The 17,919-nt window shown below is 43.5% G+C and overlaps 1 protein-coding gene across 1 annotated transcript in view; it reads right to left on the reverse strand.

The window, feature by feature from the left end:
- The window catches only part of RPA1 (replication protein A1), a 23,191-nt gene extending 5,339 nt beyond the window's left edge, over window positions 1–17,852 (reverse strand). Inside the window, exons 1-14 of the mRNA XM_019545857.1 lie at window positions 17,805–17,852; window positions 17,350–17,397; window positions 16,973–17,051; window positions 16,374–16,482; window positions 15,602–15,690; window positions 12,728–12,820; window positions 11,220–11,349; window positions 10,281–10,383; window positions 9,052–9,120; window positions 8,716–8,908; window positions 7,559–7,698; window positions 5,712–5,860; window positions 2,970–3,102; window positions 2,067–2,243 (exon numbers count right to left, since the gene is read on the reverse strand). Of these exons, the coding sequence (XP_019401402.1) occupies window positions 2,067–2,243; window positions 2,970–3,102; window positions 5,712–5,860; window positions 7,559–7,698; window positions 8,716–8,908; window positions 9,052–9,120; window positions 10,281–10,383; window positions 11,220–11,349; window positions 12,728–12,820; window positions 15,602–15,690; window positions 16,374–16,482; window positions 16,973–17,051; window positions 17,350–17,397; window positions 17,805–17,837 (1,545 nt within the window). The 5' untranslated portion in view covers window positions 17,838–17,852. The remainder of the gene's footprint in view (window positions 1–2,066; window positions 2,244–2,969; window positions 3,103–5,711; window positions 5,861–7,558; window positions 7,699–8,715; window positions 8,909–9,051; window positions 9,121–10,280; window positions 10,384–11,219; window positions 11,350–12,727; window positions 12,821–15,601; window positions 15,691–16,373; window positions 16,483–16,972; window positions 17,052–17,349; window positions 17,398–17,804) is intronic.
- Window positions 17,853–17,919: the final 67 nt, after the last annotated feature.

A 17,919-nucleotide genomic window follows, 5' to 3' on the forward strand; every position in this document is an offset into this window, starting at 1 on the left:
TGGAGGCTGAACAGGTTCAGGTCCCATAGCCTCTCCTCCTAGGGCCTGCCCTGCTGCTCCTGATCACTCCTGGCGGTGCTCGGGGGAACAGGGACTCCCCCAATGCCTGCTGGTCCCCCCTGACTAGTTTGTAACAGGCCACTAGATCCTCCTCAGCCTTCTCTTGTGGAGGCTGAACAGGTTCAGGTCAAGGTGCGGCTGGCCTTCCTGACTGCATCCCCGTGCTGCCGGCCCACGTTCATCTTGGAGACAATGATGACTCCAAAGATCCTTTACTGCCTCTGCGCTGACGAGAAGGGAGTCCCCAGCCTGTAGGTATGGTCCTGGTTCTTCCTCCCAGGTGCAGCACCTTGCACTTGTCAGTGTTGAATCCCATCCTATTCTCGTCCGCCCACCCCTGTAACCTGTCCAGATCCAATTGCAGCCTATTCCTCCCTTCTAGCGTGCCCACATCCCCGCACATCTTAGTGTCATCAGCAAATGTGAACAGGTGCTTTTTACCCCCTTGTCCAAGTCACTGATGAAGACATTGAACAGTGCAGGCCCAAGGACCGAGCCCTGGGGGACCCACTGCCTACGTCCCTCCAGGTCAAAAATGACCCGTCCACCACCCCTCTCTGGGTGCGGCCCTCCAGCCAGTTGGCGACACATCTGACTGTGTGGGTGCTGACACCACAGTTTCTTAATGAGAACGGGGTGAGAGACAGTGTCGAAGGACTTCCGAAAGTCCAGAAATACTATGTCCGCTGCTACCCCAGTGCAGCATGGCAATGAATGAGGTTAACAGCAAGAGGCACTGTGCCTTTTTTCATTCTGCTTAAAGAGCAGCAGAGGAGATGACTGACAACAGCCACACTGCACTCAGGCAGAAAAGGATGCATGTAGGAGCTTAGCATACCTACCTCATCTGGAAACTGAGACCGGCAATGGCAAACGTTCAAGATTTTTTGCTTGGGGTAACATACATGGTACCTTAAGCAGAACACTATGGGCGTCTCTAACTCAGATGCCCTACTTACGTATAAGAATAGACAGTCCAAGTGCTCTGCTTGGTGCTCTACCTGCAATCCACATCACCACCGCATATTCAAGAAATCATTCAAGTCCAATTAAGGTGCACTGCCTCCATCTCAAACTACATTTTGCTCTGACACCTGGGCAGGAACAGCATGTAAAAAGCTCATACTACCTCAAGAGCCCTGCAATAGCCAAGGACAATACAGGGGGAGGTAAAGATCAAGGACCAGTCTTTTGTGAATCTCTGGCTTCCGACAATAGGGCATTTGAAAACGGGAGACAAGTGGTCTGCAGTTCAGGAGTACCCTTCCCGCGTCCTTCCTACTCTCCACATAAGAGATTCTAATCCACAGGGTAGCTTGTACATCTCTAGATTTTCAGATGTAATTCCTGTGTGGAAGCACTGTTCATTTAATCCTATGTTAGCCGAAGTAATACTGCAATGATAGTTTTCCCTCCCTAAACAGACCCCCTGCACAGCACTTCTAAAAGCAAAGAAAACCTCTAATTTTCAGGCACTTTATAATGCAAAAGCTGAAAGACGGTTCAATGCTAGTGGTGCAAGCACACATCATGATAACGATTCGCAGACACAGTACGCTGAAGTAGGCTGCATTAATGCATGAGAGACAGAACAATACCTACAAAAGAATGAACTAAATATAGGTATCAGCTGTAAGAGTGCAATTACTGCTCTCCAGAAATGCCATTTTACATTAGTTTATCTTCATAACTGAAGAGGCGTGGGCCATCTGTACTTTGCACTGCATGCTACACTTAGAAACCAAAATCAACTCAGTTAGCTTGAAACTTTTTGGCAAAAAGAAAAGCTTAATTGATGCACAAAGAAACAAACTGCTAATCAGCTCAATGAAACCCTCCTTACATACTTGGTTACAGCCTATATGCTATTTACTGGCTATTTATCTGCAGGGACCATACATCGGAGCAGCTCTGATGCCCCAGTCTCACAAACAAAAGGGTTTGATTCGGTTTGTCCAAGGCATATAGTCAGCGAGCAACAGTATTTCAGCTAATCCTTTACTTACAAAGAGGATCATGCGATACTTGAAGTTGGGGAACTCGCGATTACATTTTTCACAGCGGTACAGTCCATTCTGTTGGTCTATCACTTTCTTATTGCAATCTTGAGCTGGGCAAGCCTGGTACATGCAGTTCTCTTTGCGCAGTTGTACCACTGTGGCCACACAGCTAAAATAATCCGCCTGCAAGAATGAGCATAATATAAAACGCAAACCACTGGGATCATTTCAATTCTGAATTCTGAACTAATTGGCAAGCATGTAGCCCCCTAGCTGGATTTTGATGACTAATAGGCTTAACAGGTACAGGTCACTGGGACGTGCAACTCAAGTCTTCTGTTGCCACTGCTCTTAGGCTCCATTAAGTTAAATGAAGCCCCTAAGGCAAGAATATTTTTAAATCTTCATTGAACCATGTTCTCAATCACTAGTTGATTAGACTGACTGAGTATATTTGCTTTCCCACCATACCTATTCAAACTGTGGAGCTAAGCGTACCGTTCATTCTCTCATAAGATCTTGTTTTCATCCTCTCATCTTTTTGGGGGACTAACGTTACAAAAGGCAGAGAAAGATCCCTGCATTTGTGTTACAGTGAAACACTTGATCTGACTGCAGCTTGCAAGACAAAAGCCACAAGAATGGCCAGGCCAATGGTTCAAGGCCTCTCCTCTGACAATGGCCAGGACCACACTTCAAAAGAACAAGGTACTTCAAAATAGACAGTTAGGAAATAACCTGCCTATCACGATGCCATGACTCAGTATCTTGATTAACCCCTATGTAAACTCAATGAGACCAGACGTCCTAGGAGGTTCATTAGATAGCCTTCTAACAAACACCGTACCTTGGTAAAACCCAGTTCATTTTCTATGCAGAATACACAGATAGTGTCTAACTCTACTTTACCTTATCTCCTTGCCCTAAGTTCTCAGATTTAGATTCATACAGAGTTTTCCAAATGGCACTTCCTCCACCTGTTGATCCACCTCTCAGATCAGAGATTGAAGTACATTCCAAAGCCTGCCCTTCCGAGTCAAACCTGGAAAGACACACAAATTCCTCCTGTTTTGGAAAGCAGACCATATGAACTTACCCAAAGCTTATATTTAGTTTTGTGTGCTTAATACAAGAGGGGGTTTTATCAATGACTTGCACAGGAAACAATTACAGTAACCTGTGTATACTGCACACTAAAATAGCATTTCAGGATAAGTTAATATTCTGTTTTAATTAGCACAGTATTTTATAACCTTAGAAAGGGGGGCAAATTCTGCTTTTCGTGACCACGACGGGTGTGCCAGCTAGCGGTCAAATGAGGCACTACATTCCTCTTAAAAGCAGCCAGATAACAAGATTTAAGGGCAACAGCACACTTGTATAATTAGAATTTAATTACATGATACTATTATTTTTGCTGCAGCTTTGAAAGAAAAGGAAAGATTGAGTTTAACCAATCATATTTCCTGTGTTAAAATAAGGATCTGTCCATCAGTGAGGCTGGTGCCACAAACCCTGCCCAGACGCTTTGTGATTTCAGTGGAGGAGCACATCTTTTGCAGCAGAAAGCTCATTTCAGCCATTTCAACCCTTCCACAGATCACCATCCATGAACAAATAGCCTACTTTTGAATGCAAATGTAGTTATCTTCGTGAAATACGCTGTTAAATAGGCTGCCAAGTGCATGTGTGTACGGCTAACAGTTTCAGAACCAAAAGCAGGCAGAGCAAAGGCAAGGGCTTTATAGGAAGATTAGTCTTGATCCATGTACATTTTGTATGATGTTGAGGGAGACCCATGAGGAGAACTCATGGAAGGAAGGACTCCAGCTTGGCAACTGTCAAAACAGAACTAGGATTTGCAGAGGGAGGATAAAAAGCACATGCATTCTTCTAATGAAATCTGGTTTCAATGTCAACAGCTCTCAAGGCCCCAAGCTTGTCTCCCAACTCCTTTCTGACTGTGCCCGGTGGCGAATGAAAGGCTGAATTATGACCCTGTCTGTTCCCCATTTCCAGATCAGAAAAGCCTGGGGCCACGTGGTGGGGGACAGACAAAACACCCTCCAACAGCTCAGTGACAAATCACACTGATAGTCTTACCAAATAGCTCTGTTGACCCATCTTCCAAAGGATGGAAGGTCAGGCATTATGAACCTGAACAAAACCCTGATACCTTTAAAGACTAAAGCAGAAGATCCCAAAGATCAAAGTGATTACTGATGCCCATCTCTCACTTCACTGAGGACGCAGAGAACCCGGTTTCACAGTGTTTGTTTAGCTTTCCCTAGGGTGGATTTGCAGTTCCTTTGGGAAGCTATGCACTGCTCCTCCCTACTGCCTCCACTGTATTCATATGCAGAACACCTTCAATTGATCAAAGGTTTGTGCATGTAAAGTCATCACTGGAATTCTACCTCAACTGTTGCTGGAGAATAAGTCTAGCTGCCACAAAGGTCTCAATTATAACCTGGATTAACTTGCTGAACAGTAGCTGCAAGCAGCCTGAAACACAATAATCAACAGAATTCCTCCCCATGTTAGTTACCCAGTTCATTCTGTATTATGTTGCAGTCTGCAGCTTTTTCTTTGTAACTTAATCCCAAATTCCTAGGAGAGTTAAATTCTCATCCTCATCTTTGAGACTATACACATCTGCTCTTATCTTTGATCTCATACACAAACACAGGACTGGAAGGAATCTCTCCCCACTCATCTTCCACCACACTCCTTCAGTTTCTTCCACAAGGCACCCTATACCAGGCCCTCCTCACCCCATTCAGGTCTCTTTTCAGACCGCACCTATTTTGCAGAGACCAAGCCTACACGTAGAAAAACAAACAAAAATGTTATAAGGAGCCCAGTGTATATATAAAACCCATAATCACTCATGATTTTTTATCCTCAAAACCTAGGAGGTATGGAACAACTATACCCATTTAACAGATCGAGAACACAGGCACTATTGCATTTCCGGATATGACTTGCCAGAGTTACAGAACAACCTGACTGCAGCAGGAACTGAATTCAGGACTCAAGTCCTAGTTCAGTGCCTTATCCACTAGACCTTCCTTCTCTGGGAGTGCTGTACCTTACTGGAAGGACCTGGAATCTAGCAGCACTAACAGGCACCTCTGGAATCATACTATTTTGCTAATAAAATGTTCTTTTGCTATTAAACCACAAAGATTACCTGAGAAAGGAACAAGGGAGACACCGATACTTCAAGAAAGCTTTAAAAGCCAGAAAACAATACCCCCAACCCATACTAACTGTATCCATAAGATCTAGCAAAACACATAAAGTCCACGGGAAAAAAAAATGTTCTCAGCTAAAACCCATAGAAGCAGAGTTGCTAAAAGTCTGATTTTATGCTGCCTTCCAAGGATCTGGGTCAGCACACACTGCTGCCACTCTAATTGCTTCTACTCCAATTCTTCAAGGTTTGTCATGGGATTAGAGGTTTGTCAGTGTAACAACTTTAAAACCAAGCTCTCAGGACATGATGCCTCCAAGAGAAATAAAAATGCTTTTTCCTAGCCTCCAACCTTCTCTCCTCCTCTACTGCTCTGTAGACTGTTCTTTTGTAGGTTACGGAGGTAAGGGAAGTGAGAACAGTCAGAGTAAAGCAACACAAGCACATGGCCGTACCATCCTCGGAGTTTGAAAGCCTCTGGACTATCCGGGTTCATCACAAGCGTGCTTGAGCTCAAGACAGAGAGACTCCGGCCACCAAAATCAGAGACTCTGGCTCCTCTGATCGCCATGACAGGCTGTCTAGAACCATCAAATCTTTCAGCCTGTGAAGAGACAGAAAATATTAGTGGCATACTATGCAGTGGGTCGGGCCTGTGCCCATAATTCACAGATTGTGACAAAAAGACCAAAATTGCATCAGACTGCCTGGCTGTACTTAGCAGGTGCTATATCTAAGGTATGTCAGTGAGCCCTTGAAAGACAGTTATTAAATCACTGTTAAAGTGTTTTTAAGACATCGTTCTCCCATCTAATGGAGAGTGCCGGAGTCCTCAAATCCTACCATGTTTACAGTTAACTGGAGAACTAGTTTGGAAAGGGGGCGACTTCCGTCGAGAACAAAGGGCTTGAAAATGAATTTGTGGGAGACTTGCTAGGCAGCATCAACACATCGACTGGAGAACTTCGGTGGTCAGAGAGAAAATGCTGCTTTCAGGAGAGACAACCTTCTCATTTCTTTTATTCTCTAAGCCGAGTGCGCCTTATGCAGTTTTGTTTATGAAAAGCAAATGTATAACCAACATGTTTTTCTCTTTTTTTTTTAATAAAATTTTGTTTCTATAAAATTCTTGTCCTCTGGGCATTTTCATGCAGATATTCCCAAGGAAGAAAGAGAGCCATGACCTCTCAAGAGAAGTTTGAAAGGAAAATAGTTTCTGAATAGCCATCAGATACAGGGTTTTATTCCGAGCAAGTTGTGCTGTCATTAGGCTGCAGCAAGTGAAGACAAGGGAAAATGTCAAAAAGTTTAAGAAAGAATATGGGCTGCCAGTGGTACTGGTAGCCCACATGGCCCAGAAAAAACATGGCCATGTGGTCTAGCACTTACAGCACCAACACCTGGATTCCTATCTTGCTTCTCCCAATAGCCAGCTGTGTGACCCTGGGAAAGTCACTTCCCCTCCAGGCCTCAGTTTCCCCATCTGTAAAACTGTGAGACTGGCATTGACCAACTTTGTGAAATGTGGAAATCCACCTGCAAACTGCAGTAGGCAGGAACAAGGTAGCAGAGCCCTCCCCTACTCAGTGGTGAAGACTGAAGAACATGGCCAAGATTAAACACAGCAAGGGCCAGTGTTTACGTTCAAGAAGTCTGGAGAGAGAGTACATCACCATGATCTCTCCTTGTGGCAGCAGACCAGTAATTCACTACCCAAACACTCTTCCCTGTAGCTTACTTGTCTTGTTATTGGGGGTAATGAGCTTCAAACTGAAATACTGATACCTGCAAAGGGTTAATTTAGCTCTTTATCACACTTTCTATTAGAGAATTTCACAATTTTGTGAACACTTAGTTGCACAGCTTCTCTCCCCATTTTGCCACCTCCACCAAACACTGGCTTGGGTCAGGGTTCCAAGGAACCTGCCTTACAGATGAAGCTTGTCCCTGCCGGGCAGCTTTAGCCATTAGACTCTACGAATCAAAGAGCAACTCTTAACGCAATGCTGATGATCCTTCCTGAATCAGAAAGCTGTTTATCACCAACCTCTGCATTTGAGAGGCAGTGAATAGCAATGCTCACAACACACCAGACCAGCCACTGATAAACACAATTATTTGGATAAATATATATATATTTAAAAAAAAACAGCCCGACTCATCTGGCTGAAGCCAAATAAGTCTCTTGCACCTCCCTAAATACTCAGGAGCTGCACTTCCTTGCCACCTGCCTCAATGACATCATATATCCAGTCCTCTTTCAATATAACTGAAGGCTGAAAACGGATAACAAAGCACATACCTCATCTCCCCATAGAGTTGTCGTCACCATCTTTCCAGATGTATCTATCAAATACACGTTCCTCTTAGACACTTCCCTATTGGTAGATTTCACTGTAATTTTAGTGACATCATCATAGCTCTTACAGATTCCAATTATATCTGAAAAGTAGACATCATTCAGTTAGGACTGCTTGAAGGTCACAGCAGGAAAAGATAAGAAGACTAGAAAGGAATACTCAGTGTCAGATTATATCCTACAAGATCCTAAATTCCTATTTTAAAAAAAAAATTATATGGAAAATACAGGAAATATGCATATTAAAGTGAAAAGGTTCTTAGGGAAGAAATAGGTTTTGATTTTTATTCTGTTGATGAATTCTGCATTCACAAAAAAGTGTCACAACAACTAAATCGATCAAGGTACTGCGCAATCTTCTAGCATTACACTTTGTGGAAACCCTTCATCTTGACCCTCCGGCACCACCTACTGTTCCAGCAGAAGTTTCTCAAGCAAGGTATTACAAATTGCTTATAACAAAGATAGCCATCTGCTAGGAACAATGATGAGGGCAAAGACTCGCTTGTGATTCAAATTCACTTGAAAGGTAAGAGGCCAGTATACTCCTATCTGTATACGGCACTAACTGCTAACACACCTATTGTTAACTCTCCTAATCAAACGCTTCTGAATCAACAGATTTCTCTCACATGCACACAAGTAATAATTTCTGCCTCACCAGTCTTCCATGTCATTTTTTCTAGTGTGATCTTCCCAAGTTAGAGGAAAAACTTCAGAGCTCCCAGCAAAGCAAACCAAAACTTGCATCCAAATGCCAGGATTTATGCCACAATCATTGCAGAGATAATTAGATGAGAAAGGTATGCATGCAGAATGAAAAACCAGTCTTCCTCTGTGCCTTGCTTGGAAAACTGATGATTGCAATACACGTACCTTCTTTCACTCTTTAATTTACAGTGCAAGTTGGCAGATAGAGTGCACGCTGTTCACACAAAAGGACCCAAACTCCCTCGTGGAGAAGCTACCAGAGGCATTCCTAAGGGCATGACCACTGAAGCAACATCTCAGTCCCACTGTGCTATGGATTATCCATCTCCTGTCCAGGTTCTTGGTGCCACAGGACCCATTTTAAGCCCCATCTTACCACATAGACTCACCTACAATTGAGTCTTTGCTTCTGTTCTCTAACTCAGAGATTGGTACAAAATCGAACTGAACAGAGGGAAGATGTTGGGAATCCTCACAGGGCAAAACCGAAGTCTCGCTATTGAATGTAATCTCATAGTCATTCTTCACAGCTGAAAACTGCTTGTTAGCTGTCTTCAAATGTCCTTTGGTGAAGAAATACACCTGCAGGAGGAAGCGATGAAATAGAAGAGACCCTCACTATTAGACACTGCACATGGCTAACATTTGCCACTAAACATCCGAGGTACTGCATAAACAGCTCTTTACTAGCTCATATCTGACTCTGAAAATAAATAATACTGTACCTTGTTCAATTCAATGATGGGAAAGAACTTGTCCACTTGATCACCGAATGCAGTAGCTCGAATCTCACCCTGAAAGAAAATGTGACAGCTGGTCAGAAATGAAATTCAGCATGCACATCTTTCCAATGCAGAATGGCACCATGCTTATAGCTGTGGAATATTCTGCAGGGCTAGCTCTAGGCACACAAGAAACAAACACTAAATGTCATACATTTGTAGGTATAGCTAGGATGACAACCTCTGTGGTTGACCACCAAATCTTATCTCCAAGTGCTGTTAAACCACATAAAACTCCTGAATATGGTTCAGTAATGAGTACAGTATATCATACTGTAACACAGAAACAGCTCCATACACATACATTCAAAGCCTGCAGCATTATGCTACCGATTAGGCAATATTTTTAGATATGTCATTTACCTCCACAAGTTAGAGGATGACACCACACGTGAACAAAGCCTTTCCCCAAGTGATACTTAATGACAGAGTTGGATTTCTACTAGATAAGATGTTTGTGCAATAGAAATATTAAAAATTAAAACAACAACTACCAGTCAAAATTTAACAGCATGCAGAAAAGTGAAAGAAATGGCTGAGGACCAATGTGTCAGAGAAACTACGAACCACACATTTGGTACTAAAAATAATTTCACATACACAAACAAGATTTTATGCAATGGGGGGGCTATAAATTTAATCAAGAGGTCTGAATGACAGATTAACCAGATCTTGGTCCCCTAAATACACCAGAGATGGAATTTCCTTGTCATTCATTCATATACATTCCAATTTCCTAATTAAGATGAGTTTATTTGAAGTGTGCATCTCCTTTGGACATCACATGGGTTATATAACAGCAATAGGATTTGTCTGCCAATCCAAGGGAGAGCACTGCAAAGCAGACATTACATTGTCTATTGATGGAGATACCAGATGCTGGCACTGTAATCATCTTCGCCGCATACCAATATCGGACAGTGATGATAAAAGGTCACTTAAATGCCATGTTTATCACTCATTTTATATTAAATGAGCTAGATGGAAAAAGCAATGCATTTTACAGCTATGAGTGAATGAATGTGGAACTGTAAGATACATTTACATCCTGTAAAATACCCTTTTCACGTAAAAGATCTGCTCATTTCCTGTTCTCTGTCTTCACAAAAACATGAACTTTCTGCTCCAATCACTGCAGTACTTTGAGCCTACTGTAACAGATCAGCACTCACACTTTGATCAACTAGCTCTATGGAGAACAGCTTTCCTTCACCACGGGAATTGCTCCAGGTGCGGATCTGGCTTTTTTGGGTGACTCGAGCACATATGGTCCACCTAGAAACACAACAGTAAGAAACAGCGTCCCATGTCCTTTTTCAGCAGAGCCTGTTATCTCAGAAACTACAGACTTTAACACCAAAACATAAAACCTCACTTTCCCTTGTAATTCAGTGATTCTTTAAAAAGGGTGTCTAGTCTGGCCCATGGAGACGGAATGCAGTTCTACAGAAGCAACGAGAGTTAAGAAAACAAGGCCCACAGGTAAACCATACAGAATGATAAAGCACTGAATGATTCTCCCACTTTAGAAACAAGCTTTTAATATTTCATTCGTCTCAGAACTATTCCCAAAGCAGCAGTTTGTCCTTAGTGAAAGGCCACGCTCAAACTCAAGAGCCCAATTTTAAGGTTCATAGTTTATCAGCTGTTAAGAACCAGCACATCAGCTCATATAATTTAAGCTTCTGCCATTTCCAAAATGCTTTTAAACAGGACAGCATTTCTGCCGTAGCCAAGGGTGAAGGAGTTTATGGTAAAGCAAGTTAGCAGACTACGGAAAGGAAGCTTATAGTTAAACTTGTCAGTTGATTTTAAACCAATATACAAAGACCTCAATTTCAGCAGGGCCAGAAGACTTGGGAATCGTTTTACATGAGACAATCCAGAGTCTAAGCACAGAACACCAAAAAACAAAGGAACAAAGGGCAAGTACAAAATAACCCAGCACTGCTGCTTCTGAGAGTTGCTGGTACCAAGTGAATAATATTTAAAGAAGAATTATTCGACACATTTAACACAGTTTTTGGGAAGCAGAAATGTAACTTTAGGCAGAAATGTAGCTTCATGCATACACTATCTTTTGAACATAACTGATAAAGAGGATAACTCACTTGGATTGGTATGGGTTCAGACTGGCAATTGGTACCACCTTGGACTGTGATCCACCAGGCGTATTAAATAAGCTGGTACCAGCCGATTTACCAGACTCCTTTGAAGGTGCATAGTACTTAACGGTAGGACCTAGAAAGGAACAGAAAAGTTCAGTTATGTTACCCGAGACAAAAATATGCGACTGTCCACCTTTGCCGTCTACGTATAAAAAAATAAGAGGAGAATATTGCCATGTGGTGGTGCCAAGCTTAGTACCACTATTAAACTACAGCAGAAGCTCTCACTAGGCTACAGGAAGATGCCCACAAATAGAAGTTTTGCCTAAATCTGTGTGGGCATTTTACTCTGGTATGTAGGCAGCAAATAAGAATATTAAAATTAATTCACTGCTCTAGAGTATTTCTACCATGTCACAAACAGCATCTGGTTTGTTACTGAAAACCATGCCAAAAGAGGAATGCTGCTCAACTCTTTTATGACTTTTACATCACAAGTGGACTAAGACTTGCAGCTGTGGAGAAGGTGATCAGTTAAAGACATCAGCTAAGCATCCATTGATTAATCAGCAGTGACAAATCAGCATCACTCAGATCCGGCAAGCATAGCTTCAGCCCTGTATCTTCTCAGAGAACCACCAAGGAACAATGCCTCTTAACCAAATATGCTACTTTTCTGATTTTAGGTGCAGCTGCTAAATCTATATATCCTCTTTTATATACATATAATCTGTCACACTCAAAACCAAATTTACTTTAAAATTCTCTCATTTCAGCATCTCTCAAATATTTAAGTCGAGCTCAAGACAGGTCCAAGTCTTATTCAAAGCACACACTCTGACTGAAAGAGGGTTTTTTTTATTTTAAAAATAAGTCTGCAGCTAGGCAGACAACTGAGATGCCAGTGTCAGCCCAGCATTATTTAAAATCTTCACCAGAAACTGGTATTTATAGAATCTCAACTAAATCTCAGTCCTGCAATATATGTTCGGCCTCAATAACTCAGCACTGATAACACACCCTTTTAGTCAGGTTGGAACCACAGCTTGTTTAGTTGTCTAGAGGGCATCATGGGGTTTCAAGTAATGATAAGGCATCACATAGGATGGATGTGCAACTTGTACAACTTCCCAAATGAGGTCCAGACTTTTTACTATGTTTTTTTCCTCAGACATTTTAAGATGCTCTCCACATTTGTCTCTGAAAGGAAGTTCTTTTGAAAAAAGATGTAACCTTTTGCTGCAAAAACTGAGATTCCAAAGATTTCTGTTCAGGGTTTCTCTCATAAATGAACGAGTGGGAAGCCATTATTTCTTTGTTGCTAAATATTTTTCCATCTTCTAGTTTACAGCTTTGTCTCTTTTCCTTGATATTTCTGAAGTGCTGTCCTGAAGCTGCCTCTACTCCTTGCTAAATGGGATTATCTAACTGGTTTTATTCTTAGTTGTAGACAAGTCAGACAACTCAATTCAACACTGCTAGTCAATAGTTAAAATACAGAAGTCCCTTACCTCCTGCTGCTGAGCTCCCATTCTGCTGCTGTGGTTTGCTGGGTGCTGTGTTGGCTGCTGAAGCTGAGGAACGCTGCTGCTGCTGTCCCTGGCCTGGTAATAAAAGGGGGAAATACCACTTAGTGCAGGAAACTTGAGATCAAAGCAATTAAAACTACCCTCACATACCTTTATGAGAACTCATTTTGCTGTCACAGGAGCACAACAGCACAGAACGTTCACTATCCTTTAAGCGTATCACAAGACTTGACAATAGTGAACCACCCTGACAAGGGACACAGCATGTAGGAAACTAGAAGAGGTCTCCAACGAGCAACAGCTTTCTGTTGTTATTTTAGAATAGCGATTCTCTGCCAGAGTTCTGCGGTACCATGGGATGCCATGAGATCCTTTTAAAGCACCATGGGATGGCCTAACAATAAGAGCCCTGTCAAGTTTGCAAACACCTACACGATTCACAAATTAAAACCAGAGATTTCAAACAGAAGTCCATAGCGTCAAAAACATTCTGATCTCTTGTGGTCTTTCTGAGTTCTTTTCAACAGCATTGCCCTATTGTTTTTCTGTAGTCAAAAAAACCCAAGTAAAAGCTGAGACCTGACGTTTTTATGGGACATTTTAAGTCTGAAAAGGTTGAGAACCACTGTTTACTGTTTCTACACACCTCTCCTTCTTTCAGAAGGACTTTTGTGCCATTCCATAACACATCACATGCAACCTCGTACAAACCTCCCTCTTGAAATGTAAAGAAAATGCCAAAAGTAGTACTGGATGAAGATCAACACAAGCCATAAAGAAACCTATGATATCTGGCTTTTAATATACCAGATATAGGAGGCACTTAGTTAGGGATGTTGGCCAGTATATCTGAGAATTCACTACATTTCAGCTGCATGAAATGCCAGTCAACCACAGGCACAAAAGTGGAATGTATAAGAAACAAGAAGCAGGAAATGATGTGTGCACAGAGCCGCCGGCATAGAGGGGAGGATAGAAACATAGCAGCCTAGAAACAGTGGGGTAGGAGGAGGGCACACAAGAATCTTGGTGGGGGGAACAGAGAAAAGCAAGCAGCCCTCGGGGCATGCAACATACTCAGCTTGTGGAAACAAAGCACCATCCTACCCCTAGTTTATTTTTAATCCCAACAAGGCTTTTACATAAAGGAAAACTGCTCGGTTAAGTGGTTACCACAGTATAGTCACAATGGTGAGCTGGTGACAGTTGTTTCCCTGGCAATAGACTGACGTCAAAATAGATCGTGTATTTAGCTCCAAGATCCACTAGATGGAGAAGCTGGGCTTCACCCTTTACACCCAAAGTTTAGTTGTGTCAAATGCTCAAATTTCCAAATGAACAAAATGCTCAGTTGTGGCCCTTATTCAGGGACCCAAATTCTTTCTGCACAGGAGACTCCTATGCCCATGAAATAAGAAAGCGTGCTAGGAAAAGGAAATACCTAAGGAATCTAAGATTACAAAGGATTCGGTATTAAATGAAGAGGTTTCTGAAAATTTGAGAAATATCACAAAGCTTTTCTTACTATTTATGCCTTTCTAATCTCTCATTAGCATTTTCACAAGAAAAACAGGCATATGCAGCTTTCAAAACTAAATCTAGAAAGCTGTGAAATGACCCACTGTCTCTAAGCAACAACATAACAACACCGAAACAGACAACCGCTCACAAGAAACATGCTATCATGTCACATAGGCAACTGGGAACACGTCAGCTGTGTACACAAGTCTGCGCAGTAAACACTGGTGTCTACAGCGATTCTACAATTCAGCAACGTCTGAAAGTTTTTGAAGTAGTGATTAACTTTGTAACTGTCAAAAGGCAATTACATTGTTCAACTCACGTTCATGGGATATACGTTTCTTCCCCAAAATAAAGAGCAATAGAGAAGAATGGTCCACCTGGCACGAAGTGGGATCTTACAGCAACTGGTAAACTAGTTTTCTAGTCAGTGCAGCAGCTTGCTTGTCAATATGGGGGGTTTTTTCAGTCCTGCTACACAGGGTAGGCAAGTGTTACTCCTACAAACTACCAGGCAGGACAGTAACAATGGAAACAGAGTCTGTACATCTTTACCCTCTATTCTCTAAAAGGGACTATTCCTCCCATGCCACTGTGCCCCTCTCAGATTTCAACCTTTTATCTTCATAAATGTCAAGGACATCTGTTCAAAGAATATTCAGGCTTGTGTTTAAAATAACACACAATGTACTTCTCCTCTACCCAATTTTGTTTTTTAATAACTGAATTTTTTTGTCTCAACTTTCAGACCCCCCAAGGGAAAAGCATACAAGCTGGAAAAAATATCCTACCTGAATGCTGCAGAGATCAAAACAAAAGATTAAAATGGAATCATGTAGGCAAAATTGTATCAGGATTCTACACCACACCCCCCAGTACGATAATTAGCTGTTTCTTTTTAATGGAGTAGTAACATCATGAAAATTCAAGACCTCCCCATACCAGATGGAGACAGAAACTGACCACTCAGCTTTGGGTTTGTATATTAAAGGGAGACACTATACAAAGGTTCCATGCACAGAACAGAGATTAAGGAACTGGAAATCATAGCTCTGGACAAGACAATTAGAGCCATGCAACTTAGGCATACAGTAGCAGTATGTCTGAAAAGACCAGAGGTTTGCGTGCTCGGATGACGCCAGGGCCCCCCTTAATTTTGGGATGGTTTAGACAATGACAACCCTCTCCAAAGGAGAGAGTAGATTAGATGACCAGCCCTGTTTTTCTATCACTTGAAATTTGACTCCCCTTTTTCACCAGAGTACACAGCTGAAAGACCAGCACAGCAGCAAGTCTCCAAAACAACAAAATGCCTTTGTGTGTAAAGTTACCTACCTTCATTGTATGGCACTGGATCACCAATATTTCCACGAACCACGTCAGCAGTGTGCAGAACCTCTAACTCCATCAATATAACCACTCTCCTAAAAACAGAACAGTTGGCAAGATACTCTATGGTTATCTGTCTTTGTCTGTCATAGGTTGCAAGTTTCATTTCTGCATATATAAAGGCACTACAATCACTATAGAATAGGTTCCCTGGGGAAAGTAATGTCGGGAGGAAACAGCTTCATTACCCACCAGTTTACAACATTCAGTAAATGCAAGCAGAAATGGTGTGGACTGAAACAAAACAACCTGAACAGTGCACGTGACACAGAGATGGGATAACAATTATTGCTATTTGCAAAGCCCTAAAAAACTGTGCCAGATTCCTTATATACTACCTGTCTTAAAAGTGCAGACTAAGTACAACTACGCATGCAATACAAAAGGCAACTTGAGGGAGAAGAGAAGGGTGGCAATAGAAGTTACCAAGATTTTGCACCTGCCTGAATTGCAAGTAATTTTGAAGGTTTTGTTACTTCGTCACAGACTGCAGCGGGGTGTTGGCGGAGAAAGCAGTCCCTTAGGTACGTCGGGCCCAGACAAATTGGTGAAAACTTTGAATTGCTCCCAGAAAACTATAAGGGAGCCAGTGCATACACTATGAGAACCGCCCTGGATACACCTATTTACTTCCCCCACAAAGGCGCTTGAGCTCCTCTCTTCTACCCACTCATTCAGCCAATTCCATGAACATAAATATTGAAACAAACATGAATACCTTCCATCTTTCAGGCTGTTAACAATGAACCTGTTCACCTGGCAGACACAGTGGGCAGACAAGCGCTCCTCTTCAACTAGAGAGTTCAGCTGTGTTGCCAACATAAAAGCTGCAAAAGAAAACAAAAACCCTTGGAAAGCTGCTAGCAGGTGACAGTCCTAAAATGGCTAATTGCAACTCCTATACTCAGATGAGTGGCACTGAATAGACCTAAGGTGTGCACATTATCACATATGCCAGCAAGTCATTTCTTGGCCATAAGCTGCATGTCAGCCACCCAAAGTTGGAGAACAGACTACAGCGTTCAGGCAGTGATTAACATAATCAGATGTGTAACAGCATGAAAAATGATTAAACCAAGCCGCTAATTCCTCTCAGATCTCAGCGCATTTAGAAGACTCTGCTGATGATGGAACTGGTGCCCACAGTTAACAAACATTTCAGGCGGTCCATGACAAGACATCAGAAAAAAGATGACCGACCCCAGAATGGAAACTGACAGCCTGCACCCATGCCCCTAACACCCCAGGGCCCTGCGCAGAAGCCTGGTGTCGACTCTGTCGCCGAGACAGGCACACTGACCCACGCATTACACTTACAGGAGAGCGTGTTCACCCCATCACTCATCAGCACGCGGTAGCGCGGAGGGCCGCTGCCCGTAGCAATAGCACGCGTGTTCTGCAAGGGAAAAGCAGGTGTCCTTAGGCCTTGCCCCACATTATTTGTGAAACAAACGGCAAGATGACACTTCTTCTGAAGACATGAATGGTGGAGTACTTTTTTTTTTTTTGGCTTTGCCAGCAACTAAAATGCATCATTATAGGCCAGGACCTCAGGAGCTTTGCACAGGCAATCTGTTCCCCTGCCCAGCTTCCCCCCGCCCGCTCGAGTCATGCCTCTGTGTGCACCCAGCCGACCCGCCCGCGCACGGAGCTGCGGTGACTGGGAGCAAGAAGACGCTTGTGCGAATACTCACGATGACTTGCAGCACGGGCTTGTTAACGGGCTCCCCCTGCATGATGGCCTGGAGAGGGGGGAAGAGAAAGGAGAAGGTCAGACTTGGCGCTGCTGGGGCAGGAATGGACGTGGGGAGAGAGGCCGCAACTCCTTTCTCCCCTGCGGCCTCCATTGTCTCTCAACCCGTCGTGAACGGGTCGTGAATGTGGTTTATACGCGGGTTTCCTTTCCTAGGGGTTTGGGTGGGAAGGGCCCTCAGCGGGTCCGAGCGCTGGGGGCACACGGCCGGCGGCGAGGGCTGCTCGGCCCCCCGCACCCAGGGGCTGGGGCTGGGCGGGGCGGGGCGGGCCCTGGCCCGAGGGAAGGGCACCCGCCGGGTACACGGCCCCTGGCACGCTCCTGCCCGTGAAAGAGGAGCCGCCGCCGCCACGAGCCGGGCCGGCCGCGACGAGCGGGAAACCCGAGGGCCCTCACCGCAATAGCGCCCGCGCTCAGACGCACAGCCATGGCGACACCAGCCCGCTCCCGCCGCGCCAAATCCCCCCGCAACGTGACCGGAAGTGCCGTGCCGCGCCGCGCCGCGCCGCGA

The sequence above is a fragment of the Crocodylus porosus genome, unplaced genomic scaffold (genome assembly GCF_001723895.1).
Source record: "Crocodylus porosus isolate Cpor-Errol unplaced genomic scaffold, CroPor_comp1, whole genome shotgun sequence".
In the NCBI taxonomy this organism is placed as follows: domain Eukaryota; kingdom Metazoa; phylum Chordata; order Crocodylia; family Crocodylidae; genus Crocodylus; species Crocodylus porosus.